Source organism: Diachasmimorpha longicaudata, chromosome 13 (assembly GCF_034640455.1).
Source record: "Diachasmimorpha longicaudata isolate KC_UGA_2023 chromosome 13, iyDiaLong2, whole genome shotgun sequence".
Taxonomy (NCBI): Eukaryota; Metazoa; Arthropoda; class Insecta; order Hymenoptera; family Braconidae; genus Diachasmimorpha; species Diachasmimorpha longicaudata.
Window position 1 is genome coordinate 2590671 of NC_087237.1, and position 27667 is coordinate 2618337.

The 27667-nt window shown below is 39.0% G+C and overlaps 4 protein-coding genes and 1 non-coding gene across 16 annotated transcripts; 2 read left to right on the plus strand and 3 right to left on the minus strand.

Moving 5' to 3' along the window:
- Positions 1–147: 147 nt before the first annotated feature.
- On the minus strand, positions 148–2316 carry LOC135168593 (tRNA (adenine(58)-N(1))-methyltransferase non-catalytic subunit TRM6). The gene has a single exon (XM_064132954.1). The coding sequence runs from the start codon at positions 1822–1824 to the stop codon at positions 481–483; it is 1344 nt and encodes a 447-aa protein (XP_063989024.1). The 5' UTR covers positions 1825–2316; the 3' UTR covers positions 148–480.
- Positions 2317–3178: 862 nt separating this feature from the next.
- On the plus strand, positions 3179–3254 carry LOC135168970 (small nucleolar RNA SNORD31). Its single transcript, XR_010300128.1, has one exon. It is a non-coding gene; the product is annotated as a small nucleolar RNA SNORD31 (small nucleolar RNA).
- Positions 3255–3654: 400 nt separating this feature from the next.
- On the plus strand, positions 3655–21246 carry LOC135168592 (beta-1,4-glucuronyltransferase 1). Of its 8 annotated transcripts, XM_064132948.1 has the most exons (9): positions 3655–3740; positions 4014–4098; positions 4297–4324; positions 4761–4831; positions 5016–5100; positions 16040–16550; positions 17266–17634; positions 18317–18652; positions 18838–21246. In XM_064132948.1, the coding sequence occupies exons 6-9, from the start codon at positions 16203–16205 to the stop codon at positions 19276–19278; spliced, it is 1494 nt and encodes a 497-aa protein (XP_063989018.1). In that variant the 5' UTR covers positions 3655–3740; positions 4014–4098; positions 4297–4324; positions 4761–4831; positions 5016–5100; positions 16040–16202; the 3' UTR covers positions 19279–21246. The 8 variants fall into 8 exon arrangements, with proteins under 8 accessions (XP_063989018.1, XP_063989020.1, XP_063989019.1 ...); XM_064132950.1 differs by lacking the exons at positions 3655–3740; positions 4014–4098; positions 4297–4324; positions 4761–4831; positions 5016–5100 and adding exons at positions 9901–10093; positions 10498–10817; XM_064132949.1 differs by lacking the exons at positions 3655–3740; positions 4014–4098; positions 4297–4324; positions 4761–4831; positions 5016–5100 and adding exons at positions 9901–10093; positions 10538–10817.
- Positions 4115–9815, minus strand: LOC135168595 (carbohydrate sulfotransferase 5-like). 2 transcript variants are annotated; one of them, XM_064132964.1, is made up of 9 exons: positions 9409–9815; positions 9174–9318; positions 8639–8766; positions 8108–8155; positions 7738–7865; positions 7412–7647; positions 6938–7136; positions 6677–6856; positions 4115–6481 (listed from the first exon to the last, which is right to left on the minus strand). In XM_064132964.1, exons 2-9 carry the CDS (start codon positions 9193–9195, stop codon positions 6160–6162), a joined length of 1263 nt encoding a protein of 420 aa, XP_063989034.1. In that variant the 5' UTR covers positions 9196–9318; positions 9409–9815; the 3' UTR covers positions 4115–6159. The 2 variants fall into 2 exon arrangements, with proteins under 2 accessions (XP_063989034.1, XP_063989035.1); XM_064132965.1 differs by lacking the exon at positions 8108–8155 and having other exon boundaries at positions 9174–9814.
- Positions 21247–27292, minus strand: LOC135168591 (protein phosphatase 1D). 4 transcript variants are annotated; one of them, XM_064132940.1, is made up of 2 exons: positions 26989–27292; positions 21247–25923 (listed from the first exon to the last, which is right to left on the minus strand). In XM_064132940.1, the coding sequence occupies exons 1-2, from the start codon at positions 27290–27292 to the stop codon at positions 23414–23416; spliced, it is 2814 nt and encodes a 937-aa protein (XP_063989010.1). In that variant the 3' UTR covers positions 21247–23413. The 4 variants fall into 4 exon arrangements, with proteins under 4 accessions (XP_063989010.1, XP_063989012.1, XP_063989011.1 ...); XM_064132942.1 differs by lacking the exon at positions 26989–27292 and adding an exon at positions 26669–26905; XM_064132941.1 differs by lacking the exon at positions 26989–27292 and adding an exon at positions 26665–26824.
- Positions 27293–27667: the final 375 nt, after the last annotated feature.

Below are 27667 nucleotides of genomic sequence, written 5' to 3' on the forward strand. Positions count from 1 at the left end.
GGATACTACTTTGAAAATCCTTGAACAACCATTTCTTGGTTTTGTAGTGAATAAGACCTTGAAATTTCTTGCGAAAAAATCAAGAAATATTTGTTGGTTATGTGTACTGCATTAATTTAGGTTAACAAAATGAATGACCTACAATAATGATTCAATATCGTGTTCAGTATTTATTTTAGGCCATTTAGAAAAGTATGAGAATATTACAAAAAAATATTTTCATGTGTTTAATTGATTACGAGTCTCGTCTTTAACAAGTGAGTCATTAAGAACTAAAAGATTTAGTCAAAGAAACCTTTCAAACTGAAAAAAAAACCTCTGAAAATCTTAATAGTCCCAAAAGAATCACAGAAATCATTAAAAAAATTTAACCACTTCAGTATTTTCAAAAAAAACAATAATTGATTGAGAAATATTCCGCATCGAAAACTGCATGATTCTGAATGTATCACAGTGTCTGTACAAAATAATCCCTTTAGATCACTCAACTAGAAATCCGGTCAGTAAATACCCCCCTAGATCATTCATCATAATTTCAGGATGTGTCCTATTCGGAAGTACTTGATACTCCCTACAAAAATTACTAAAAAGTCTCAGATTAACAACGTCTTTTCTCTGTTTGAGGGCGACATAGGTCTCCTGAAGTGGCTCCCTGTGACAATGATAAATGACAAAAGGTCTGGACGCCCCCAAATAACTGAGAAGACCATTGACAATGCTGGCTGGATGTTCCTTGGTGACAATGATAAGCCCATCAGCCTTTCCCTTCTTGAAGCAGTCGACAGCTTTTCGGGTTTCACCCAGCCATTTTGGTTCTTTGAAACTGTTTGGAATATGACAGACTCCATTCTCAATAGTCTCCATACCCTCAATTTTCTCCTCTCCCAGACCATTCTCCCCCTGATTGTCCAGTTTAGCCTTCTTCGCAGGTGACATGCCGTCTGAAGCAAGCATCTCCTTCGTCCTCTTCCAGTCGCAGTGTTTGGCCACCAGTTCCTTCAAGATTTCCTCCTTTCCCTGCTCATAAATCCTCAGAAAATTGTAGAGATTCACAGTCATCATTCGATTCACCAGCTCCCCAGGAAAGTTCATGGCCTGGACGAGTGTCAGGTGTGCCTGATTTCCAGGATGGAGATACACCATAACACCACTGGTGTCAGCGCCAATTCTGCTGAGCAGTGCAGCTGGACATAGTCCAGATGTACCACTGTCATACAGCAAGAATTTCCCCTCAGATTTGACGTCGGAGTACGAAAGAATCTGGGACAGAGTGTCCATCCGCAGAAAATTTATCTTGGAGGAATCCTGACGGAAGTAGATCTCCTGAATCATGGAGATCGTGGGCTTCCTGATTGTCAGACACCTGAAATACTTTTTTTCTTTCTTTTTTATGTACTTCTCTTGGGAAAATTCGGTTTTTGTCGTGAAGGAGCTGCTATTAGAGATCAGAGACGTGACAATTTCTTTGCTTGACTTTCCAGCCTCACGAAGATCCTCTATTTCTTCTTTCGAAAGCTTTTGGGAGGTGCCGTCGTCGGTTATCAATCTGTTGTCGGTGCCGCTGGAGAGTCCCTGACGAATGTCCTCCATCGTCTCGGCACGCAGGGTCACTTCCAAGGACACGTGTTTCTTCGAGGTTTTCGAGGGCAGCATTTTAAAGGTCGTCCAGTACGGCTTGTCCAGGAGATGCACCATTTCTACTTGCTCCTTCCCCAAGGTAAATGTTCCCTTCTCTGTTACTTTGCACAGCTTTCGGTAATTGCGTTTCTCAATTATCACGTAATTACCTGGTTGCACCGTCTCCTCAGCCGTTTGGTGACCCATTTTTATGGGGTCTGGGTGTTTGGGGGTGCCTAACGCTTGGAGTGAGGTTAACTGGGCTCCTTGAAGTGTTTGTTTCGACCACGATGCATTCAACCGGCGGACGATTGCAAACCGAATAACTAACTAATGGACCTGATTGTACATAGTTGATACATCATCGTACATGTATTGATTTTGTTTGTAGCCCTATGGATAATCAATAATCATCATTTTAATTTTTCCCATGATTTGGTCTGGATAACAAATGAAATACAATTTTTTTTGGTTGAACTGAAGCTCGTTTGGAAGAAAATCCTTTGTAGATCATGAATATGAAGGTTTACTTTCGTGTACGTACTCCAATGTTCGAAAATAATCAAATAAAAATTATGATTACTCGCCCCTCCAATCTGCCAATGAGCAGGCGAATTCTCAGGCCGCGCCAAAGAGGTGGTCTATCCTCTTGGCGCCGAGTACGGCATCCTGAGGTAGATGTAGACGGTTTTGACAAAGATGATGCACTAATGGAGAGGGGCAGGGCAATGTTAGTACTCACCCCGACAGTGAGAGGCGCCAGCCTCGACTCTGGCGCCCTGGGTACACTGCCTGAAAATTCGTCTGCTCATTAAGAAATTTTCGATATGTTCCTAATCAAGCCAAGTTGCATCCCTTAATCTTGAAAAATTAAAATTAAAAATCAGGCGGAAAGTCGGGACGGAGTCTCGCCGCTGAGATTACATGGGGTTTGTCACTACACTTCCATATTCTTCGTGGTTATTAAAATATAAAAATAACTAGACGAAAAATAAACTATCAGGAGATTGGCACCACTGCCATATTCACTTGGACTCGGCGTTCGTCGCAGACTGTCGTTCATTTGCGTTCGAGCAGTGGAACAGATCAGTTGTTCTTTTTCATCTCAACATTCTCTCAAGGTAAGTTTCACGGAGACGATTCAGAAAGAATTTTCTTGAGTTCATATCCATGAACATCCATTGATTTATCAAATTCTGTTAAATATTAGTATGTGATATTTGATTAATAACGTCAAGACTTTGCATTATTGATAATAGTTTTTGCATTTGGTTGGAACATCGTTGTTAAAAGTACTAACTTTATGATGATACCATAGTCTCGTTCGTATGACACCTTTTGTGATTACGACCATTAAACACCACTGATTAACCAATTAATAATCGAGCAGCCTTACTCACCAATTTTTGTGCAATAATTTTTGGTGATTTTGGGATTTTCAGACGAAGCCACGATGCACGTGGGACGCTTAGATGCTTTGGGAGTGGACTCCTTGCAGTTACGAATCAGGTAAATATCTTCTTCTGCTCGTTGTAATGTCTGTTAATTACATTAATTACATATTTCACGTGATGCTACCTATACCGCCCCAGTCTGAAGTTTTCCATGACTGATTGGTTTTTAATATCTGAAGAATTCTTACGAAATTCCACCATGTGACCCAACATAACCTCAAAAAATACGAATCCCATTCACTAAAATTTTGTTTCTATTTTTTTGCAGCGAGTTTCTGCTAATTACCTGAAAACGCGGTGAAGCAGAAATCATGGCGTCGAATTTAGGTAAGGAAAAAAATCTAATAAAGGCCATAGAAATTTCAAGTTGATGCTAATAATAGTTATATTTCATGACTGATTGATTTTTTCATTTGAATTAATAGTTTTCTATCCTTGAAAATCAATATGATGAGTACCACAAACGCTCCAGTCAATCAGAAGGATTAGTGGCGATATTGTTTGCTCTGAAAAATTGCTTTTACACAATAAACATAATCTAAACATTTATTTCTTTCAACTAATTATTTTTGTATGTTTACAGACTTTCGTCTCGTGATGGAAGAAAATGGAGTCTGAACCATGGAAAAAGCGTAATCCAACACCGCTCACCATGCGAAATTAATTTATGTAAGTTGGATCAATTTTGCAAATTTAATGTCCCCTCAATTTAACAAATCAAACAATTCGTTACCATAGTAAGTTGAGGTGCTATTTAGATTTGTTTATTGGTAACAAAAAATTAAAATTAATTTATTATCACATGATGAATATTTAGTTATCCCTGTCATACATATGCACATGGTGAGATTTATTGGTATCTGAAGTTAATTTTTTAAATTAATAAATCATCAATCCGTTCCCTGGCGCGTCATTAATTGTGAATTCAACTTCCGCTTTCAGATCCAATCCAAGAAAAATCGAAAGGGTCATGATTTTATCGAAGGATTACTGACCTCTGATGGCCTCCGATGGAATTGCAACGATGGTGAGATGTCTATTAATTAAAATTTGTTAAATTTATCAATTTATTCATCCATTCCAATTTACATGATGTTTACAATTGACAAGCATATTACTGAAATCAGTCTTGATGTTCACTAGGACTCTGATAAAATTATCAATCAATTTTTTATTCACCAATCACAATGGGACAGTTATTAAATCGTTTCTCTTGTCGTTACAGATGACCTGATAGGGGCGACATTCAGCAGGTAAATATTCACTAATATAAATTAATTAACAACGATTTGATCGGTAACATTCGATGATTTCGAGACTCATTTTTCGAAAAGCCTTTTCTTAAACAAGTTTTATGAAAGAAAAATATCTCACGGTAAAAATTATTAAAGTACAATGTTTTTTACAAAATTAATTTTTCTTTCCTAATCTACATAACCTAATTTTTTTCTGATCACAAAGATAATTCCTATTCTCGAGTAATACGAATTGTTTTCCTGTTAGAACTCCTTGATTACTTGAGTTGTAAATTCTGTCAATAACTACTCATTCATGATGATATCAACATATACGCTATTATGACTTACCAAGTATGATTAGTACTTGCCCTCACTGAAATTACCATAAACATTAGCTTCCTCACGAAATTCCTTAGCAATATCTTTACAACTATGACTTTTTCATTTACAGATCAAATCAATGAGACATTCCGCAAATTTGGAGTTCAGGGCAAAAATAAGCAGTGCCACGAATACTAAATTGTAAGTAGAGATTAAATAATAAAGTTTAATTATTAATGAATTATGTTCTCTCTAAATGATGTTTTTCAATATACGCTATGACATTAATGAAATCAATCTACAATCTGAATGAAATAAATTAAACAAATTAATTGCGATTAATAAAAAAGTAAATACATTTATTTCTTCAATTGTCATGTTCCAGGTGGAAAGCAGCTATCAATGGAGTCAAAAGTGTACTTCAAGGATTGATTGATTAACAAATTGAACTAAATCTGTACCGATCTTTGGTGAATACATTTTTTAATTAAATAATTCAAAATTGTAATTATGTGCATTCATTGGGGTCATGTCTAAAGAACTCATCAAAAATATTCAACAAAATCACGAAGAATCCCTCGTTTCTGAACACACCTTCCCGAAACCATGATTCTCTCCATCACAATACAACCTCAAATGATGTGCAGTAAGACTTCTGTAATTGCTCAGCCTAGTCAAACATATCCAACCATTTTCATCTCGACAACCCTATTAAAATAGTTTTCTTGTCATGTTCTGATGAAGCTCTTTAATCGAGTTCTTTAAGCATCAACGCCGCTTTATCTTTCCTCACTACAAAACTAATATCCATTGGAAATAATTATCTTCAGTGGCGTATTTGAATAGTAAATGCAGATCTGACATTACGTCGATAATCAATAATTGTCGGTGAATAATCTAACCAAAAAGACTAAATTCTATCCTCTCGGTTCTTATTTTCCTATGTTTCGTGTCTTTCGTGATTTTTTCCGGCGAACGATGTCTAGGAAAGGGGGTCTGGATTGATCAGGCACTTGGGCGTACACATAACCTCACAAACACATTGTTCATATTAGTAGCCGAGGGACCCACGTGCCCCAATTCAAGGCGATCGACTATTTACAATTACTTGGTGAAATTTATTCTAACTGCTGGTTAATCACGGGTATTCTCCAGGAGAAATAAATTTGTGATTTCGGTGGTACTGAGCGGTAAATTCCCAAAAGCATAATCCTCATTATTGACACTCTAACCTCAAAATGAAAATGATAGAGTTGGTGTTTGTTGAAATACTTCCCCAGGCATCACAGGAGACAAAGAAATCTTGGAGACGGGAAATTTTGATGATAGATTCTTCAAGAAAACCGGAAATTTGTCCCGAGAGTCTCACCAGCATTGACTACGGTGATATCAGTGGAGAAGTAAAACTAACAATCGTCATTTGTACAGTCTTGTGAGACATTTTTCAATTGGGGAAATGGCAAGTATCGACAGATTAAATTTGACTCACTCAATTGGTGAGGAGGTGAAGGCCATTGGAGGGAAATGAATCACAATATCAGCTGATAATCCATAAGGGGATTGAATTTCTTTTGATGTGTATCGTTCAAGGCGAATTTGTAGCCCCACAGTCTCATTGCGTTTGAGCATACACTCTGTATTTCCTGGACCTCCTCGAAATCCAGGTCATTTCGCCAGTGAAATGGTGCTGCCTTTGAGTTACGAAATGTACTGGAAACACCACCCGCGTCAGTCTTTGTGTGAGTCTCGAGGAAACGCTGGACATTGGGGTGAAAATCTAGGCCGTAGAATTCGTAGAGTTCCTTGGCATGAGCAAATGGATCTAGGGACAAGTCCTCGTATCTGATAACTCTGGAAAATTCATTGAAAATTGGGAGTGCCCAAAATCAGACGAATACAAAATGGTTGGAAAATCGTAGGGAATTTCGTTCGGCTTCAATTCGTTCCACGAATAAGTTTCATTGTCAGACATCAAATAAATTATTCGTTTTCCTAATGAATAACATGAAATCCGCTAGGAATTCCTTTACCGTCCAGTCTACTCACTTGAAATTTCGTGGGTACTTCTCACTCAACTTAACAGCAGATTCGAAGTCCGATACCATGTCAGCACAGATTCTAGCTGGCTCCGAGCAATCTGGGCTCGTTGGACACCAGTCTCTGTGCTTCCTCGATTGTAATAAACCTCTCGGATCTCTCACCAGCAAAACCAGTCGAATTCCCAAGCTAAAAATACACGAAACTTCAGTGTCATTCTTTTGATTGTTTATTTCGTCTCAATAGTCTAGAGTCAGGTAATTATCCCACCTTGTGTCCTCGAGGAGAACTTCTGCGACACTGAGTCGCAGTCTGACGAGTTTCATAGATTGAAATGGGAATAATCGACACAGCTTGGACGCAAACTCTGGATTCCAGCAGAGCTTTTTATGACCTTGACACTGTCTCCATAGATGTGTGTTGTGGTTGAACACCCATGGATGTGTTTTACCAAAATTGAGATAATTATCTGCGGAGAGGGAGGAGAACGAATCCTGAGAATTATTTTTGAAAATTATTATTTTTTGTTCAAGTTTTGGAGCATTTTTAGAAGTGCCATTTTGTTATGGCTGGTTGGGCGGCACTTGATGTTGAAATATTGTCGTAAAACATAATATATATTCTATTCAATAAATAGAATGACCTCCACCACTTGAATTCTTTCACAAACAAATTTTCTTGCTGAAGCACCTTTGAAATATCAATTTAACCATAAAAATTGATTTCACAATCACATGAACTCACCAAGTTTATGGTATTCACAATCAAATAACGCATAAATATTATAAATTGCCTCCTGGGCAAGTGGGGGCCCCCTGACTTGTACGATACCAAAGTCCAGCAATGGCTCGTAGTGATAAAAATTAGCTGGATGAGCATTAATTACGTCACCGACGAAGGTACTGCCACTTCTCCATGTGGCAATTATCACGCTTCTCATCGGTCTTCCACCTTTTTCCATGGTGAGCTCATCCAAGTTGCTGGAACGATGAGGTAAACAGTTGAGAGAAAAAAAAAGTCAATGAAAATTGAAGTGATAATGCAGAGTGATACGTTCAGAGATCGTCTACCTGATGTTTATACCGTATTTTCCACGGGGGTAAACGTAGTCCTCCATATCTCTCTCGATCATCCTTCGCTGCTGATCTATCACATCTTGCATCTCCATGTATGTTAGATTATTACGCGCTAAAAATACCTGAAACGGGTAAATGGATAATTGAAATCATCAAACAGGATTTAGACAATCGAGGGAGTCATCCTCTAGGAATTCGATTTTTTCTTCTATTTTTGGCGTTGACTATGAGACTAGTTTCTGATTCAATAAAATAGGCTCTCTCCAAACAAATGGATTTTTTACTCGATTAATTTCTTTTAACATCGCGAATCATACGGATAAATCAAAGCACATTCGAAGAATTCTCGAACGTTGTCACTCACCAGGAAGGGATCCTCGGGTCTATTAACTGTCGGCCTGGTGTCGGCGTCCTAGATTGAATAAATTCGACTCTTCAGTGTGACTATTTCTATTCTATTTCTTTGCACTAGTGTGTGGTGCGTGCACATGCATGAGTGTTGAAATATTTTGGAAATGAAAAATAATTGGAAGGAAATATTTTAGAAAATATTTCACCGCCGTATTGCATCCGGTATTTTACGTTACGAGGCCTGAAAACTTGATGGTCTTTCGAATCACAATTTTCACTGCCTGGGAGCTTAAAGTACTGTTTTATTCGTGAGATATCGTTACTCGACCTTGACTCGTGCTATAAACCTCTCGCGAACCACAAATTCTGTTTTATTATTTGACTATTAAAAAATGTGATTCATCGTGTAATCACATCTGTTGGAGCAACTAACAACAGTGATAAATTCATTGAATTACTGATTATTCTTATGTGCCAAAAGCATGCACGTGTACCTGCAGGAGATAGTGAAAATATTTGCTTAATGTTGACTCCATGGACTTACCGATATGACCGGTTGGAGACGGTGCTCGATATAATTGGTGTATCGTTGGTTGACTACAATGAAGAGTATGCAAAGAGCGGCCAGTGCAACCAGGCCGTAAAAGCTCAGTCGCTTTGACATTTTTGTACCTTCGGCAAAAGAATTAGAAGTGAGGAGATTTCTCTGAAAGTTATTTTTTTTTGCAAAATGTCGTCGAAAATCAGCAATGCAACTGCCAGCACGCTATTTAAGTCCTCCTCCTTCAGACGAGTACGGTATTCGATAACGTTATAAAAAAAAAATTTTTGTTCCAATTCGTCCGTACAGGAAGACATGTCTAATTTTTTATGATAGGAAAAACCGAGAAAAACACACGGTTTATCCTGATGCAATCAACGTGTGACAAAACGTACTGTAATGCAATGACATAATGTCTTGTCAGTAGAGGTACAAATATTTTCTCATATGACTCACAAAAATCCTCAAATTAAAATGAAAACAGTCAACTCATGTATCCCAGAAATCTTCGAATAATTTATAATGGCCATTTAATTACCGACTAATCGTCTCCGTGCCATGGCATTCCATAGATATTCTCTAATCAGTCCCCAGTCGCCATGTGCCTCACCTCATGGCCTCACTTCCTGGAACCCCGAAACATCTCCATCCCCCAACTTTCCCCACAATCACTCCCCACTGGCCTTGAACAATTACCACAGACAATAATTTATCGATATTCCCAGTGACAACCACATTGTCCCTGTCATCAACAATGTCACCACTCTCCTTACCCCATTAATCCACATCAGCCGTCGAAAGAACACTCGTTACACTCATCATCACCCTCTCGCTGAATCAACACCAGTCTTTATTCATAAGACAGTAAAATCATCTTCTGATTTATCACCACATGTGTGTCGTTAGGTGCAATGGACAGTGTAAACTGCCCGAGGTTTCATGGAATAACGTGAAAGGGGGTGGTGCCCAGTCACAAACACTGACAACTCGATGCACCGCCATTTTTATCCGGTTAGTGTTACCATCGAAACAGGGAAAATCGATGAACATATCAGCCCCACAAATAAACATATTTGTTTTTTGGGTTTTTTTTTCTCCTTGGGCTCGTCCTGGTTAAAGTATTCATCGACGAGAAGCTAGTGCTCGGAATTTTGTTTGGACAGATGCAGATGTTGGTAAAGTAAATTCCTCGAAAGTGGGATCTTGGGAAATGTGAGGAAGAAACCGCTGTTCTGGCCCGTGGAAATGTTTTTTTTTGGAATTTTCTGGTAGCTAGTGGCTGGGGTTCAACGATCTGTTTTGTAATATTCGATATTGAGAACGATCAAATATTTATCGGAGGTTTATCTGGGGCAGAATGGAGATGAGATTTTGAAATTTTTATTTTTTTGATAAGAGCTGACATAATTAACGATAATAATAATGATGAGGATTGAATAAGTTTGGAAGCATTCTAAGGTATTTATTCAAGTACTGTTTAATACAGGTTAGTTGTTCATTTATTTTAAATCGCGATAAATACGATTGATTGTTTATTATCGTTCATGATCTAAAATTTGAGGATTTTCTGACAATTATAACAACAAAACCCTAACAGTCATGATGAAGTTTCTATCAACAATAACAGATGAAGAGAAAAAATTAATTGAATAAAATAAATTATTTCAGTAAAACATTAGGTTGTCACCAAAGATCTTAGAGAAATATCTCCAATTTCCAAAAGCAAGGAAAAAATTCTTAGGATCATAAAAAATATCTCTTGAATTCTCCAAACATCGGAATAGAAACATAAAAACTGTCCGGGTCATTACGTTTAAATTTATCACATTTTAATATCAACTGTTTCGGACAATGGCCATCAGACGGAAGCATAATCGCTCCCTCTCATAGCCTCTATATCAGTTCCAGATCGAATTCCGTTAGAGACATACACTCGCTAGTCAGTCGGGCACCTACACACCTCGTGGAGTCCTTCCTCGAGAGCCGCGAACGTCGACGACAGTGGTAAAATCGAAAAATCGAAACGATAATTAAAAAACTGAAGCCAAAGTGAATAATTCAAGTGACTAAACAGCCAAAGCCCATTGGACTCTTCTAAATCCTGGTGAACAATTCGCGAGGTGCTCGGATTTCGGTGCTGAATCCACCACAATTTACCGCGATGTCAGCTGTAGCCCTTGAGGTATGAGGTAAATCCCATTTCATTCCGATTCACTCTCATCTAATCAGTAATTCCTAAATGTACTCGTCCCAATGCGCCAGTGGACAATGGCCACTTCCTGATGTGCTTTTGAGAGACAATATCATGGGTCTTTCTCTCTGTGAATTCACCTAATTAATTTCCAATTTCATTCCACCCAGAGTCGTTGACAGGTTGTTTAATCCCGAGGAAATAAATCCTGACAAAATGATCTGAGACACAATCCCATCCCAATTGGATTCCAAACAAATCTTGAGTGAAAAACATTCTATGCACTGCGATCCTGTGCCAATTGATCCTCAAATTATTGAATTTAATCCGATGGTATAACAGCTAGTGTTTGAAGGGAATCGTTGGTGACATTCAGTCCTGATAATCGGTAAATATATGTGCCAGAGCTAGTGTCAAGTGGACATTGCAGGGCTTTTTGCTTTCCTCGTGAATCACAAGACAATAGAAATTCATCTGTTTGTGGTAATATTTTTTTGCATCAACGGAAATTCACAGGATTTTTTGGAGGTTATTTTCACTAGGATCAACTGGTTTAGGATTATCTTGATGAGGATCAGTCCCCCAGGATTCAACGACGTGTAATCCGACAATCTCAATATTTCCCCCAAGTCTCCTATCATTTTGTCCAGGCAAAATACTCTGGGAATCCTTTTGCAGACACCTCTAGAGCAACAATAAACCTCCCAGTATAACGAAAAATCGTCTAGGATCACAGAAACGAATTTCTTCAATTTATCCAGCCATTCTAAAATGTCTATAAGAGGTTTGTGATTTTCATATCCTCATTTTAGTTGCGTGCACGAGTCATTTCAATTCCCCCATTCTCGAGAATCAATATAAAAGGGAAAACAATTTTTCCCAGGCATGCAACAATTTTACGATCCTCAGGAAAGTCCGGGCATCAATGTCAAACATCTTCTAGCGACACGTGGCGTTTGAAACACTTCAATTACACCAAATGAAATATGAATTCATGGCCACGAGGGTCAGCCGTGCGATGAATTTTTTAAAAGGTATTACATGCGATGGCACCGATCGCTGGGGAATTAGAATGTTTTATAGATTAGCTCTTGGTTTTCTGTAACGTACATATTGTAGATCTAATGCACTTTGCGTGGAGGGACTCTGGGAGGGGAGTTTGGTGCATTATAGAACACGCACATGCGCCCCATTTTCATTGTATAAGAGCGTGCATACGAGGGAGTTGGGAAGGAATTAATTGGGGATTGATGAATTGAGGATTAGTGACACTCGAGGACAGGTAACTGGGAATGTTAATGGGGTTGACCTGGCGCAGGGATTTTTTAATCATTCGGAAATAGTCGACCGTTAGACTGGACACCGGAAATCACCGAAGAAATGTTAGGAAAATCGAGGCTTCTCCGATAAAATATAACAACAGCATTTGTCTCAGGTTTTTCATCGTCTTCCTGGGTCATCAGGAGAGGGTACAATCGATCAAATAAGTTCGTAAAAGACTTGACGTTGACCGCAACTGAAAAGCTAGATGATGAGCAGTGTTTTAGCGCACAGTCAACTTCAAGTCGACTCAGAGGTCAAGTGAGTTTTTGAGGAATATCTCGGTATTTAGGGGACATCCGGGTATTGTTATCGGAATGTATTTTGTAGATTGACTTCAGGGCTAGAGAAAAGGTTATTATAAAAAGTCTTCCTAGTTTCTTGGATTCCGAGATATCAAATGAAAGCTAGTCGTTACTTATCAGAATTATCCAGATAATCAAACGATAAGAGTTTGGAAATTCGTATTGAATTTGTAATTTAAATTATTTTTAAAAGTTCTGATAACTCAGCAGGAACTGTTCATTTATAGGCAACGCAAGAATCCCATGATAGATTACAGCTGTCAGTCTTGAAACCTAATTGATATCTTCTGCCGATGACATAAGACTCAATTTAGACCAACTGTTTTTCCGAATAGTCAATACGACGATCAAGAAAATATTTACTCAGTAAGCATTAATGTTACCTCAGGTATTTCCCGTAGATAAGATCATTATGATGAAATTTATCGGCAACTGAACGTCGCCCTGATTAGTCTGACGTTCATTTGATTCAATAGGAAAAATCCTTCAAAATTGTTTCATCTTGAAATGACAATCGACTATTCCATTTCAATCGCCATTTCATTAGTGCATGAATGTGTTTTGCTTTTGTTCCCTGAAGGCTCGTTAATTTTACTGGCTGAAAAGGCGATTCGATCGGCTCTTTCATCCGCCAATCCATACATCATCGCCATGTGCATTTAAAATTTCTGGTTGATTTATTTTCCTGAGGGAACAATTCAGTGCTCTATTGGGTTCCAGGTCAATAAATGAAAGACTCTTTCTATCGAACGCCTTGATTATTAATAAGACGTGTTCTCCATTTAAAAGCAGTTGGAAAATTAAATAAATAAATTACGAAGTTGCTTAACTTCTTTCTGATTATATCTTTCTCACTTAGGTCTCTCAGATCTCCATATTATTTCGTAAATGTTCATCTTGAGTTTCCTTCGAAGACTGAGCAGTCGAGTCTCTTCAAAAAATGTGATCCCATAGTATAATAAATCCAAGTTATGTCGTTCAGTAATACTCTAACGGAATTTCCTCATCTAGGGACTGAAAAACCACATTAAGTGGCCCTTTCTCCTGAGCTGTGAAGTAACTCCAAAACGTCTTGACGAGCGCCAGGGGTTCCTCGACCCCGCAGAGGGCAATCTGAATTTCGTAATTTCAAAGAAACAAAATCCACGAATGCTCCACTATTTTCTGCCTCGACAACGTGTCCATAACTCCCTGTTTGCTCGATCTTTAATCAATAGAAGGAACCCCACTCGTCAAGAACTCCCTAAATACAAAATAGAATCCATAGATGTTGGAATATTCACCTTCACAAAATTTTAATTAGCTCCAAATGACAAAAGAATTCCTATGGAAAATGTTCCCTTAATTTCCCCTATCAGCACGCTGTATTAATTATTGTTGAGTCGAGAATGTTGAATACTAAACGGAAGTATTGTTTGTCAACTCGGTCAAGGGAATTCGTAACCGGTCTCACCCTCGGGCAGTGTCAAGAAACACCTCAGGGCTTCTGAGCGCTAAAATTACGTTGTTAGGGGGAAAAAGATGACATTCCAGGGGACTGAGTACATGTACAAACTTCAGCGTTTTGAAATTGAAAGATACGACCTTGGGAGAATTGAGGTGGATAACCGTGAGAGGTTGAAAGCGAAAGAAACTCAGTGAAAGCCTCATTGGCATAAAGAAATGCCTCATTATAAATAAAACTTCTGAATCGTGTTACTCGCATCATCAACGTGGGGAGACCCTAGTGATGATGATAATTATCATCACAGCAGAGGCTCATCATGGCGATTCACTCAGGAAAATGTGATTATAATTATTTATTGATATAATTTGAGGTTAGGATCGTAGGGATTAATTGGGGTTGAGAGTCGTTTTGACTTGTAGAGATGTCTCCAAGTGTTTTACTTTTCCAATCTATTTAATATGAACGAATAACAATGGCGGATGGCTTCTCAAACGATGAAATTTTTTTTAGGAAAATGTCACACGTACAGCCGACGAGAAAAGTAATTTTTAAAACCAGTCGTTCACCGCTGATCATCCTGAAAAGGTCGAGTAAAGGTGTATCTCTGGTTTGAGAGGCCTCTCATACCTGCATTCTTCGCAATTAAAGCAGCATCAATACCCAAATGCTCATCGGACGACAATTTTTTTTTTGCCCTTTCTCTGCAAAATGAATTACGGTATTCCGAAGGTCAGTTATTGTCAGTCGCGTGTCTTCGACGACTTCTGAAAACGTGGAGATGAATTCTTGAGGATTCCCAAGTGCCAATAATAAACCGTTTGGAAATAATCCACCACAGAGCCATCAAAAGAAATAAAGTGAAAGGTAGAAAATAAACTCGGTGATTCACCACCATCGCTGGCACATCCTTGGTAGGAAAAAAAAAACATATTTCCGTCTTGAGAACGTCCTTTTTTTACTTCGACAACGGGAAAACAAAAAACCCGAGTCAGAACACGTAACTACTGCCTTCTGGAAACAATTTATGGTTATCTGCACTATCTAGACATACTTTCCTGGTATCGGGATCGTAGGTTTGAGTGGTTTCGTGCCATTGAAGGGATTTCAAACGTCGCGATAAGATTTCCATGTGAAGAATCAACAGATAACAACTGTTTCACCAAATTTAACTACGAACAGTCGCTTCATTCAGAGACACATCAATTCCCCAGAATTTTAGAAAATATGTTTTCATTAAAAAACTTGTTTTTCAACGTTCTGAAAATCCCTTCACTTAATTTTTCAATTTTAACTTTTCATTCCAAAGATATTCTCTGATTTATTACTGATGAATTTTCGATCCTGAATTTTTTTGGTTTGTGGAAATCTTGTGATAAAGAAATTCACAAAAATATATTTCAATAGTTAGAAACTAGTGGGTCGGGAAACTGTACGATTACGAATATATTTTTTGTTATCGAACTCGGTCAGGCGCGTCCACTTCCGGTCAGGGCATCCGCACCGGATTTTCATGTACACGTGTTCTTTTCTCTGGTATCAGTGCATCGATTTTTATTGTTTTCATTTCACATCTATTTGCCTTTGTAGTACCTGGACTAGACATTTTATGGACCTCATCTCTGCTGCTGCCCTCCTCCCCACCCCCTGGTACAATTGTGAAGAATAGCCGCCTCATCCTGGTGCATGAATTGTTGAGAGATGATGACACACGATTTCACCTCAGTTTTCCCTTTTCGCTGGTGCCCATTGCTCAAGCCATTCGCCATCGTCATTATTCACCGTCTGTCGTTTTTTTATCTCGAATTAATTGTCCAACGACTTCTGTGTTTTGCGCTGTTGTCAGCGAGTCAAACGTTCCAATCTTGCAGTGGTATTGTCCTGTGGTTGCAATTACCTCAATTCATTAATATTAATATTTTTGTCCATCTTCTGATACGAATAACTTTATAAAAAGATCGTACAGTTGATTCTCGTTAATGACCCCTCGTCGAAGATATGAGCACATCGAATTAGCACTAAACGGGAGGTGAAATAGAAAAAAAAATAATATTAGCATTTACGGAAGTCAACTGTATTTTTTATCAACAACAGGCTCAGCAGTCGTTCTACATAATACAAACGGTGTTAATTATTGCATTCAGGGTCAGCCGACGTTGTCAACATTCCACCTGCCATGATGTACTGATGTTAAATTCAACGGGGAAGACAGAGCATTATCTCAAGGACCTTAAAAAAATAGGAAAAAAACCAACGAGTGAAGTTAAAATCATGAATTATCCCTAGCATGAACTAAAGAGAGATGAAATGATCGTTATGACAAGACGAAATTGGGCCCTGAGGCTCTCGATAGTCCTCAACATCTGCGTTTTGTTGTATGTCTGTGCGCATTTTGGATCTTGGCAGGAGGAAGGGACCAACTGGGACACCGGTGGTGTTGCTGCTCCACTTGTCCAGAACGTCTTCGGTAGTGAAAGTATTCAAATTAATTCGAGTGCGAAAACAGCTCAGGAAGCTAGGGCAACGAGAGTCATGGGAATCGAGAGATACGAGAAGAAGAATATCGATACGTCAACAGCTGGATCTGAGGGTGGTATCAAAGGGGTTGATGCCACCAAAATTTTGGGAAAGGACGACACCATTGAGGGACAGGTTGTGAGTCTTGAGTATTTTTTATTCATCGATATTTTTCAAAAATTAAATCTTCATTTGTTTGATGCATTAATTTTTTTTAACATGTAATAGATTTTATGTCAGAGGACATGAAAGTTCGATTTCATTTCCTCTAAAACGATATCTGATATCGATTATTTCTTTCGATTTTTATTATAAATTTACAGTTGAATTTTCATAAAAAAAAATTAAGAAAAAATGATGACAATCCATCAAGAATTTGGGTTGGCTGTCATCCGGAGACGTAAACAAACAGTCGTAAAGTCCCGTTTACATCGAACGGATGAAGTCCGAGCCGTTGTAACCTTGTAATTTATAACCACCAAAATTATCCGAAGGAAAATCCTCCTCTTCCTTCTACCTCTCATAAATCATTTCAGATCCTTCCTCCACAACTCCCGAGATAGTGCAATACCTGGGACATCCTGACCATTTCTCGTTCCCACTTCCCCTCCTGGACCATTTCAAGGCGAGTCCACAATTTTTCATGTCGTATAAAAGCCATCAACTGTCTCATAAAACTTGTTCTCCATTCTCCTTCGTCATAAAACTCCACTAAACGAATAGTGAGAGAAAAGGTGTTGACTAAATACTGAACCATTAAATACGGAAATCTTTACGATTCATTTCTAACCTCAAAATTCATTCATGTTCTGTATTCAATCAGAAATGCATTTAATTCTCTCCACCATTACAGAATGATCCACTGTCCCCGTCGTCCTTAAACCTCAAGGACATCGTGGCGTGTACAGACAAGTCCCAGGAACCCCGAAAGATGCAGCGTGGGGACTACTGGGTACTCTACAATTATGTACCGATGACAATCTCGGTGAAATGCTGGGAAACCCTGACGTACACCACACACGCTGATTACACATTTTTGGACAATGTTGAGCCTCTCCTGGAGAGATGGAGAGCACCTGTATCCATTGCCATGCATGCACCGGGTTACGACTTTCAAACGACAGTCGACTCGATCAAGTACTTGAGGAACTGTGGGAGTGAACTTGTATCGCAACTTGTTACCTTTCACGTGTACTTCAGCAGCAAACACGTGCCGAATGTTGTGAGTGACGTCTTCAGTATTTATGAGGGATTATTAAAGGGAATATATGAGTCTTGGTGGATGTGACTACATTTTTACGAGAAATTTTGTAAAGTTGATAGTAACCACTTCAGACGTTTTTCCATAGAACAAATAGTTACTGATATAATTATGTCGTCATCGTCGTTAATGAAATAGTAACGATCCGTCAATCGTCACGATCAATAAATGTGTTATTTTGTTGTCGGAGCAGTGATTGACCTCATTAAAATTCAATTTGGGTCCATTCCTGAGTACAAACCTTGAAGCATTATTTGTCGTCGCTAATTGCTATTTAATTATCTATTCAATAATAAGCGTTCGAAGACATTTTTCAGAGCTAGATCTAGCTTTCCACTTATTATCGATCGATTAATAATTGGAGATTTTGATAACGATTAGTCTCATTACTCCCTCATTTTAGGTCATCATTCATTGACTTAGACCATCTCTTTGTTATTATCATGGACCTAACGATAGAAAATTATCAATAAGAAAATTCTTGAAATAGTAATTCACCTGAGTTTTATGAATGGAGATCAATAGGAAGCGTGAATTATCCACCCTGATATTTAATTGGCTAATTTTTTCAAAGTTTTCCCCCAAACCATTTTCTCGGCTCGAATAACACAACAAACGTTAACAATTTCCCTGATATTTCCAGGTGCCACCGAGCAAAGAGGTCGTGAACGACTCCTACAACTGCACTCTGGGCCCGCCCTGGGCAAATCCTCAGAACAAAAAAATGTACAAGGTGGAGAAGAATCTCTTGTACCCTGTAAACGTCGGTCGTAACATTGCCAGAGAGACAGCAGTGACTCACTATTTATTGGCGAGTGATATCGAGCTTTATCCCAGCCCTGAGCTGCCCTCAAAATTTTTGGAGATGATTAGACGACGTGATCAGCCAGCTCTGTTGACACCTAATCCCAAGGTCTTTGTTCTATCAATTTTTGAAGTCGACGAGAAGAGTTTACCACCCAAGAATAAAACTGCCCTGGTAAGTTATTTCTTTTTTGTCGTTCAAGGAAAGTAATTTTACTGTTCAAATTCTTTTCTTTGATTTTTTAGGTTATAGGTCCATTCATTCTCATGTAAAAATTTTAAAAAAAGTTTATATATGAATAATAATAATAAGACCAACACTTTGGTTGAAATTGCAATGTGATAATTTTGTAATTCCAGCAAAAAATGTTGAAATCAGGATCGGCAATACCATTCCACAAAAAAGTCTGCTCGGCATGTCACAATATTCCAAAAAGTAAAGAATGGCAAGACGCACCAGAAACCGATGGCCTCCACATATTTCACGCTGGAAAAAGAACAGGTACGTTTGTTCACTGGGAGCCAATATTCATAGGAACAAATTCAGATCCATCGTACGACGAGAGACTCAGTTGGGAGGGTAAGAGTGACAAAATGACACAGGGCTACGAGCTCTGTGTGCTAGACTATGATTTTTTAATTCTCGACAATGCATTTCTCGTTCATCGGCCCGGAATCAAGTCTCACAAAAAGGATCAAAAGAGAGACATGATAACGGCTAAGACAAATCATTTTATCAAAAAAATTATTGTACCGGAGCTTAAGGTCATGTTTGGTAAGAGAACAGGTTGTGCTGTGTGAAGAAGGGTTTTTTGTAATGTATTTTTTTCACATTGACTGATTCAATCATGGGAAAACGTGATAAATCCCTGGATTATTCAACCTCACTTTTTGTCACTCCTGTTTGTTATGATTAATTATTGATTAGTGATAAGGTGATTTTTGAGGCTCGATTGGACAAATTTGAAATAAGCTTTTGTTTTTTCAAGTTTGGCAATAGGTGGGGGAAAATGTCTAGGGATTTTTTGTACTCGACATTTTCTCCGGGTTGTCTCGAAATCGAAAAAATTATTTAGAGGTTAGAAAGTGGACTTTTCACTCTTTTTCACTTCGCCACTGCATTATTTTTATTTCTTTTTTTTTTTGTTGTCTTTTATGCGAGACTTTCGTCGGTGCACGGACGTATTTCAATGCATTCAGCGCATGTCACGACGAGACTGTGAAGTGAAAGTCGAGGTTTTCTTTCTTTTGACGATTGATTCAGAAGTAAGCGTTGGTGAACAAAGTTGAAGAGGTTAGGTGCTAATGCTCGACTGCATCGACGATTGTTTGGAATGATAACATCGGTAATAATTGTTTTTTGTTATTCAATGAAGAAAAATGGGCCAAAATAGTACTTAAATGACGTTGAGAGGGTTCACCAAAGAGTCGTGAAGGTCCAATCGAGTGAAAATAATTCTGGAGTGAATTGATGAAGATAAACGACAAGTTGATACGTATATTTTTGCGAATAAATCAGAAAATAACTCAGAATAGTGTACAGACCAGTAGCCATGTTCATTCTCTGTGTATTTTATTCCAATATTTATTCTTCCTAAACCATGAGGACAAAATGAAAGAAATGCCCAAAGTAGAGAATGAAATTTTTTCCACATAATTACTCAATGAAATAAAATGCATTTAAAGGATCTCCTGATTTTTCCATGGAATTTCCTCAAATTAAATTGAAATTTTCGTTGTCTATTCTACTTGTCTTCTCATAGAAAAATTAAATGTTTGAGCACAGGAAATTCTGTAGAATATGTGTCAAAAAAAATAATTATTCAGAAATGATTCACGTTAAACATTTCAATAGAACTAACTTAAACGTATAAACAAATGAATTTCTCTCGATGTCGAGAGAGAGGCCATTGGCCCCTGAGAACTTCCTGGCTACTTCATGGTGTTATTATTTTCTAACTCTTAACCATAAAAGTCTCTTCATCATTCCACTACTGAATTACCTATTATTTTCTACGCAATCTGTGACTCAAGTAACTGAGAAGAGATGTTTGTAAATAATGTATACTTGTGCGTCTCACGCCTTTAATATTTAGAGTAATTAAGGTTAAAAAAATTAACTACGAGAGAGTGAAGGAATAATATCTTGCTCCCGCGGATGATAACTGTGCCTTATCGCCTCTGTCCTCAGTATGAATCGTTGTAAAAAAAAATAATAATGAAAACTAAGGACCGGCCGAAGTCCTAACCTGACTTTTACTGTGTGGTGTACGTGTAATCTCTTGCCAAGTTATATTTTTCAGTATTCAATTTAATGGAGATTATCGATGGATCGGACAATCGAACAGCAGTCAAAATGTTTGTTAGAGTTACCTGATTTTGAGGTCTACATGCGCGATTTGATTTAGTGGAGAAGTTGTTTGCTGTCATTTTTTTTATTCCATCAACTACTTCCTCTTACTGATCATGGAATTTTATCGATAATTGTTCACTCCGGGAGTCAGAGTGGAGAAAATTTTCCAGCTGGAAATGTTCTGTGAAAAATTTCGCGACATTTTCTTCTGGAAATATCTCCCCTGCCCCTTCACCACCGAATTAACCTCAAAATCAGAATAAGATTTTATGGAACAGCAGTAAATGAACAAATGTATTGAAAGAACCACTGTAAATAATTACTCTTAAAAAACTAATGTCTGGAGGAGTGAAGGAGAAACGAAAAAGACGGGGAGAAAATAAATGCACATTTTTTGCAATAAACAAGACAAATAATTATTGACTATTTATACTTTTATTATTAATTATTCGTTATCCCATCTCTGGAGACTCCCTCAACTAAAATTAAAATATACAGATTTCAATTCTCCTGGTTCTGTTTCCACTCATCAATTAAATCACATTTTTTTTCTTTTTTTCGAGTTACGATTCGCTATTTTACATCAATTATCCGTTATTTATAAATGTGGACAATCACACTACCCTAAAATTCTCAAAAATAAAAACAAATTGTTGAATTCCAACAATTTATCATTCACCTAACCCTAATTTGATTAATTCAATTTTTAAAGCGAATCAACTCGATAATCAAAAAATATCTGATTTCATTTTTGTCTACCACAGATGATGTAGAGTTTCATCTACCAATTACTCTACGATAATTAAATGTTCAAGTCGTGTATGTAACGTCCGCATGTGCACAGCTTGCACACGAAATAGCTCATCAGTTAATTAAATAATTCCTTGAAATCAGTACTGAAATGAAGAAACGTATATTTCAACTGCAAATGTCACGAGAAAAAGTCAAGAGATTTTTGGGAATTAATTTCTTCCCACAGGTTTGTAAGAATTTCCAAAATATCGTTTATTCCCGAGACAATACAATTCCAAAGGAATTTTCTATTGTCAAAAACTCTTCCAATGTTGTTCATCTTGGAAGTTGTTGGGATGAGAAAATGATCAAGACATTTTTTTTTACTATTAATTACATTCTCCGACTAAAATCCTCTTGCCATTTTCTCTGGAAGTTATTCATCAGTGAAATAACCTTTGCTGTTCTCCATTTCAACCCGAAATTCCAAAATTTGTATATCATTTTAGTACATATTCGACCCTTCAAAATTTTTCAACCACTCATTTCTTATAAATTCGCTCATCTGTACACGTAAAACACTATCGAGGTATTATTTATGTCTTTATACTCTTTATAATTCTTAAATTCACATTTTTTGCTTATTAGCCACTCAGCTTGGTAACTTAATAGGCACGTGTCGTTATAAATCTTTTTTACATTTTAGATTATGTTATGTTTTTTGTAATTTTTCTTTTCTACAATTTAAATAATTTAAGTGGAAATCCCTGTAATTAGAAAGTTCATCAGAAATTTTCATTTTCCATCAATTTTAGTATAAAACAAGAGGGACGTCAGTCTAAAGTCTACAGCAGGGCCCCGAGTTTGCGATGGATTTCTAATTCATCAATCGATTGGTTAAGCGATAAAAAAAAACAACTGAGGTGATGAATAATTCATGATGTCAACAACCTCATTGTATTTTTCACTTCATCTTGTTGAATTATTAGACTTTTGACTCTTCCCCACAAAACCCAGATTTTTTACTTCAACAATGATACAATTAGCAAAAAGTAAATATAAAGGAAGACGATAAAGACGACAGGATTCAATCAGAGAATCATGATAAGATTGAACTAATAATTCACTGGAAATTCAATTGTCGATTTTTTCAACTCAAAACTCAGTCACTTCGATTTTTAATGGACCTATTTCAATACTAATCAGAACTTTGGGGCGAAAGTCTTGTCACTAGCAACGAAATGAAGTTTTGAGGTTAGGATCACTTTGTTTTTCTTTTTAATCCTTGGGAGATGAAGTTGATTGTAACATAAAAATCATGGAAATTGGAGGCTAGTCCATAGTCGAAAGAACTAGAGCTCAAGATTACAATAATTACCCCCTCAAATTCGATCTGTCGGACAAAAGTTCCAGTAAAAAAGAGACACCGCCAATTCCAAAGGAAATGGAAAATATGATAATGATCATCTAAACAAGGAAAAAACCAAACTGAAGGAACAAGGCTACCTAGAATTAATTTTTAAAATATTCAGCAGTGAAGTCTGTACCTCGATGACTCAGACTCCGTTTTGGTGGATGTCTATTCATTCAGAGGCTCTATCAATTTATTTATTTTGTCAACTCATTGAAAATATTTTTGAGAATTTATTTTTGTGGTCATTCTTTCCACGATACCAATTCCACCTGGACAGTGAATAATTTACATTGAGATTAGGTTTTAATTTTCACCTCCTTCACTCAATTTTTTATTACTCATTTTGTCAAAACAATTCTCTGAAGTCCAAGACATCCGAGGCCTTCAAGTTCCTTCACAACTAGAACAATTGAAGAATTCAGAATTGGAATAAACATTTACTTCCCTAGTCGTTTGAGTCTGGACCTCGTGTTGAGTGACCTAGCGCTGGGATTATAAGGACTAACAGACTTGACTCTCTTAGCAATCCCACTGACGCCACCTCCACTACCACTGGTACCACCGCCCCCAAGGCTCGTTCCCTGTTTAATTTTTCCTTTTCCCCCAGTGCTTACCTTGCTACCAAGACTTCTATTCTGCTTGACAATTCCATACTGATGGGCGACCTGAGGAGGCACTGTATGTCCAGTGATGTCGACATTCCTTGATCTCAGGGTCTTGATAGGTGTGGCAGCAATTGTGTCAGACCTCAGCCACATCTGGGGAGTACTGGATGACTCACCACTAGTTCGATTCAGGGATGTACTCCTTCTCTCATAAGTCGATCTCCTGGAGCCCTTGGACTGATCCCAGGGGGTAAGAGAATCCCTCAGAGCAAAACTACCACGCAACTGAACACGACTGACTCCATTAATTGAGGGCCTTCTGATTGTCTTCACTGGTGTTGCCTTTTTCTCCAGACTTCTTCGCTGATAACCAGGAGAGGATATTCTCTCCTGGTGGGAGTCTTTCGGAGAAGAGGAAGTGTACGAGGTCCCTGGAGTTGAACTTCGTGTCTTTGAGGCTAGAGAACAGCCCGGCCATCTGACTCGGGTCTGTTTGGGTGCTTGTTTTTCCTGATTATCTGGATTATTCTCGTCCCCAGGGCACCGCCTATCCTCGGACCTGGTTCTTCTCTTGGAGCATGGCTCCTGCTCCCCAAAGATTGCCTCCTCTTTTTCGAAAGTGGAACTGTGTCTCCTCTTAGCTGAGCCTTCCCTGATGGGATCCACTGAATTCCCTGATGCCTCCCTCATACAATCCACCACTTCAACTTCCTTTTTCCGGGTCAATCTCGACGAAGAACACGCCGGCATCACCTGAGAACGATTGCCAACGACAGTTCGTCTTTTGGCGCTCCTGGCAATGAGCAAAGTCCTCTTCTCCCCGATACTCGAGTGGGTTCTCCTCGTACTCAACGTCGTGGATACCTCTTTAATACTCTGAATGCTAAATTGATTGGATCTCCTCAGTCTGGGTCCGCTGTTGATCTCATCAGTTTGCCTGGTGATTCTAAAAGTCTCTGACTTGCTCGACAATAATAGCTTTTGAATACTGTTAGACGGATTCAGTGGCTTCCTGAGAGACTGATTTACAGGTGGTGTCTGGTTGGATGGTATCTCCTCTAGGTCCTTGGAAGGTGAGTCCGGTTTCTGTGGTTCAGAATCTGGCACATCACCAGAACTCCTCTCCTCCTGCAAGCCATTACTCTGGAAAGTAGCAGCATCACTCGAAGAGACCTCAGCAACCTGAATGCTCTCAGAAGCTGTGGGAATCTCCAAAGACTTTGGAACCTCTGGAGCACCCTCAGGTACCTCATTCGGACCTGAAGCAGGCATCAAGCTCGCCGACGACTGGACAATATCATCACTGTCTCTGGAGGATTTAGTTTCTTCAATTTCTGACATTTCAACGGATGCTTCGGGGACCTCTGCAGCTTTTGGCACCTTTGGAGCATCTTCAGGTGTTCCTGAGGGCAAACAGGAGGGACACTGAGGAGGTTGATTTGTCACAGCATCAGAAGCCATCGCCTCCACAACTGGAGCATCCTGAATAACATCAGCTACTTGTTGTTCTGCCTCTGTCCTCATCTGTACAGTACGAATGTAAGGGGAAATAGAGGCACAAGGGCGTGCCTGGGGCTGCAGCTGAGGCCCTGTCGGTGCGAATTTCTCCTTCTTTCGTGACACTACAAAATCCCCTTGGGCTGAACCCGGTGGATCCAGCATTAGCGTCACAACACTTGTGTTGTCAGCTCTCAGGCGAGTTGAGGACCATCTCTCCAAAGCTGAGTCCACCAGACTCTTCGAAGGATTTATCCACATCTGGGTGTCACCGCCACTGCCTGTCTGCTGAGAGGCGATGAACTGTTTTTCATTGTGCCTCTCAGCCCTTTGGACCAGGGCGACTGCTATCTCTGGTGTCAACATGTTCCACAGGCCGTCTGTACCGAAGATCAAGCAACGGTGGGTCTTGACATCTACTGTCATGACCTTGACGTCTGGCTCTGGGGAGACAACGAATGTGTTGAGTTCAGAGTTGTAGCTCCAGAGATCACCCAGGGAACGTGCCACTGCCAGAAAGGGTATTTCGTCTATATGCGTTGAACGACGGACTGGACCTTTGTGACCAATTCGAGGACGATTCCACACAACTCGGGGAACCCCCGATTTCCAAACAACTTTACCACCGGATTCTTGGATACGAGTCATTTCGGGAATTGATTCTGGCTTGTGATCATTGGTTAGAGGCCGAGCTTTCCAATTTGGATCACCGTCCTCTTGGTAGCCCAGGATTATCGCAGAATCACCCACATGACCGATGTAAATCTTGCCTTTGCGGATGAAAGCGATGGTCGCTGTTGTACCGGCAGTCGATGGGAGCCCTGACGCTGTCCTCGGCCATTTGTCTGGAGAGATCAAAGGAGGATATTAATTCGATTTGTTAACTTACGGGGGAAAATGGGATTTTCAATAAATACCATAATTTAGCAAATATTGAAGACAGACGTTAAATATGTTATAAAAATATAAAAACCCCTAGTTATTAGAGAAAAGTAATATCTCTGAAATGAACCGTCGAAGAAGCTTAGAAAAAATTTAGGACACCAGTTTGTCAGCCCCCCCCCAATCATAGAAAAGTTCGACATGAATTCTCACAATGGTCAGGACCTGTCGTCAAGTCACTTGACAAGTCCTCACAGAAGTAATTACTTTTTACAATCAAGTTACTCTAACACCCCACACTCTCCTGTATTTTTAACAGCTGTTCTAGACGGTTTTTATAATGTACTTTCAGAAAAAACCCTCCAAGTTTATGAAGGGATTTTTAACAAGCTCCGATACTAATATTAAAACCTTGTACCTTTGTACCGTACACATATTCTTGAAGCTCGGTACAAGAAGTCTTAACAGTCTGAATGTTTCAAATACAAAATAAACAAATAAATAACTAAAAAAAATATCCGCTAGACCATGAAACAATTTCCAACCCCATAAATCGTCACTAAACCTTGAGTACACATCCCTAAACCGTAAACTCAAGGCATCCCCCAATGACCATCCATCACCCTGACCCTAAACACTCATTTCCTCATCACTCGTACACTTCCCCAAACGTCATCACCAACTCGCAAAAAAAAAACATTCACCTGCCCTGAAATCCCTCAAACTCCTGGAAAATCCACAACAATGACCTTGTATAATCGGCCGAAACTTCCTTAGAGGCCGTTCCCCACGTAACATCCATCCCCAATGCTCCAAAACCCCTCAAAAAACTTTGAATCTTTAGGTTATATTTCTCGATTACATAACCTAGATATTCTATCGAAAATGGGTGTAGGCGGAGTGGGGGAAATACGCGGGAGGACGACAGAGTTCTCCCCTGTCTTCCAAATAAACAAGGCCTCCTGAAACCTCACTGAAAATCCCACCAAAACGCAAATTATCCACAAATAAATCATTAATTAACTGACCAAGTTCCCGCCACATGGCGTAGTGAGTGTTAACATAACCGTCCCGTATAGCCCTGAGCACATCCTCGTCCTTGTTACTCCAAAAGTTCTTCTGCTTGACAATAATATCCATGAGATGTTCCTTGGCAAACGTGGCGGCTTCACCGCCCCCATGTCCATCAAAAATACCAAAAAATGCATACTCCAGGTCTTTATCATCGGATGTCTGTTGGTAAGCAACACTGAACATATCCTCCATGTATTTTCTGCCGCCTTGATTGCAGTGTCCGGTAACCCGGAGGTTAACCTTGATACTCAACGGCATCTCGATGCCCCGATGGCACCACACACCGACAAAATATATCACTTCAACTCAACAATGGCAACCGCCAATCCTCAACTTCACTCTGTGATGAATCGAAACAAAAAAAAAAACCACAATTGTTTTTACGACGTGGGATATATCGTTGCACATGGAACAAATTAACAGACAAGCAAAAGAGACTGGAACGGAAGCCTCGCATTTACTGACGAATTTTAACTTATTCTGACGAATGGTGGGGCGTCTGGTTCCCGTGAGACTACGATAGCTCGGCCAATCAGAGACGCGAAAAGATATTCCCCTCTTGCCGCGGGTCATTATTGTCGGTGGGTCACACGCATGAGAGGGAGATGACGCCATTGGTCGACACATGGAAAC

Bases quoted from the DNA above. Each gene is read 5' to 3' on its own strand.
- LOC135168593 (XM_064132954.1), bottom strand. From the start codon at position 1,824: ATGGGTCACCAAACGGCTGAGGAGACGGTGCAACCAGGTAATTACGTG.
- LOC135168595 (XM_064132964.1), bottom strand. From the start codon at position 9,195: ATGGCACGGAGACGATTAGTCG. The intron at 8,156-8,638 runs GTAAGTCCATGG...TATTCAATCTAG, and splicing joins GTCTCCAACCGGTCATATCG to GACGCCGACACCAGGCCGAC. The intron at 7,648-7,737 runs GTAGACGATCTC...TCATCGTTCCAG, and splicing joins AAATACGGTATAAACATCAG to CAACTTGGATGAGCTCACCA.
- LOC135168592 (XM_064132948.1), top strand. From the start codon at position 16,203: ATGATCGTTATGACAAGACGAAATTGGGCCCTGAGGCTCTCGATAGTC. The intron at 16,551-17,265 runs GTGAGTCTTGAG...CCACCATTACAG, and splicing joins ACACCATTGAGGGACAGGTT to AATGATCCACTGTCCCCGTC. The intron at 17,635-18,316 runs GTGAGTGACGTC...TGATATTTCCAG, and splicing joins GCAAACACGTGCCGAATGTT to GTGCCACCGAGCAAAGAGGT.
- LOC135168591 (XM_064132940.1), bottom strand. From the start codon at position 27,292: ATGCCGTTGAGTATCAAGGTTAACCTCCGGGTTACCGGACACTGCAAT. The intron at 25,924-26,988 runs GTCAGTTAATTA...TGATCTCTCCAG, and splicing joins CGCCATGTGGCGGGAACTTG to ACAAATGGCCGAGGACAGCG.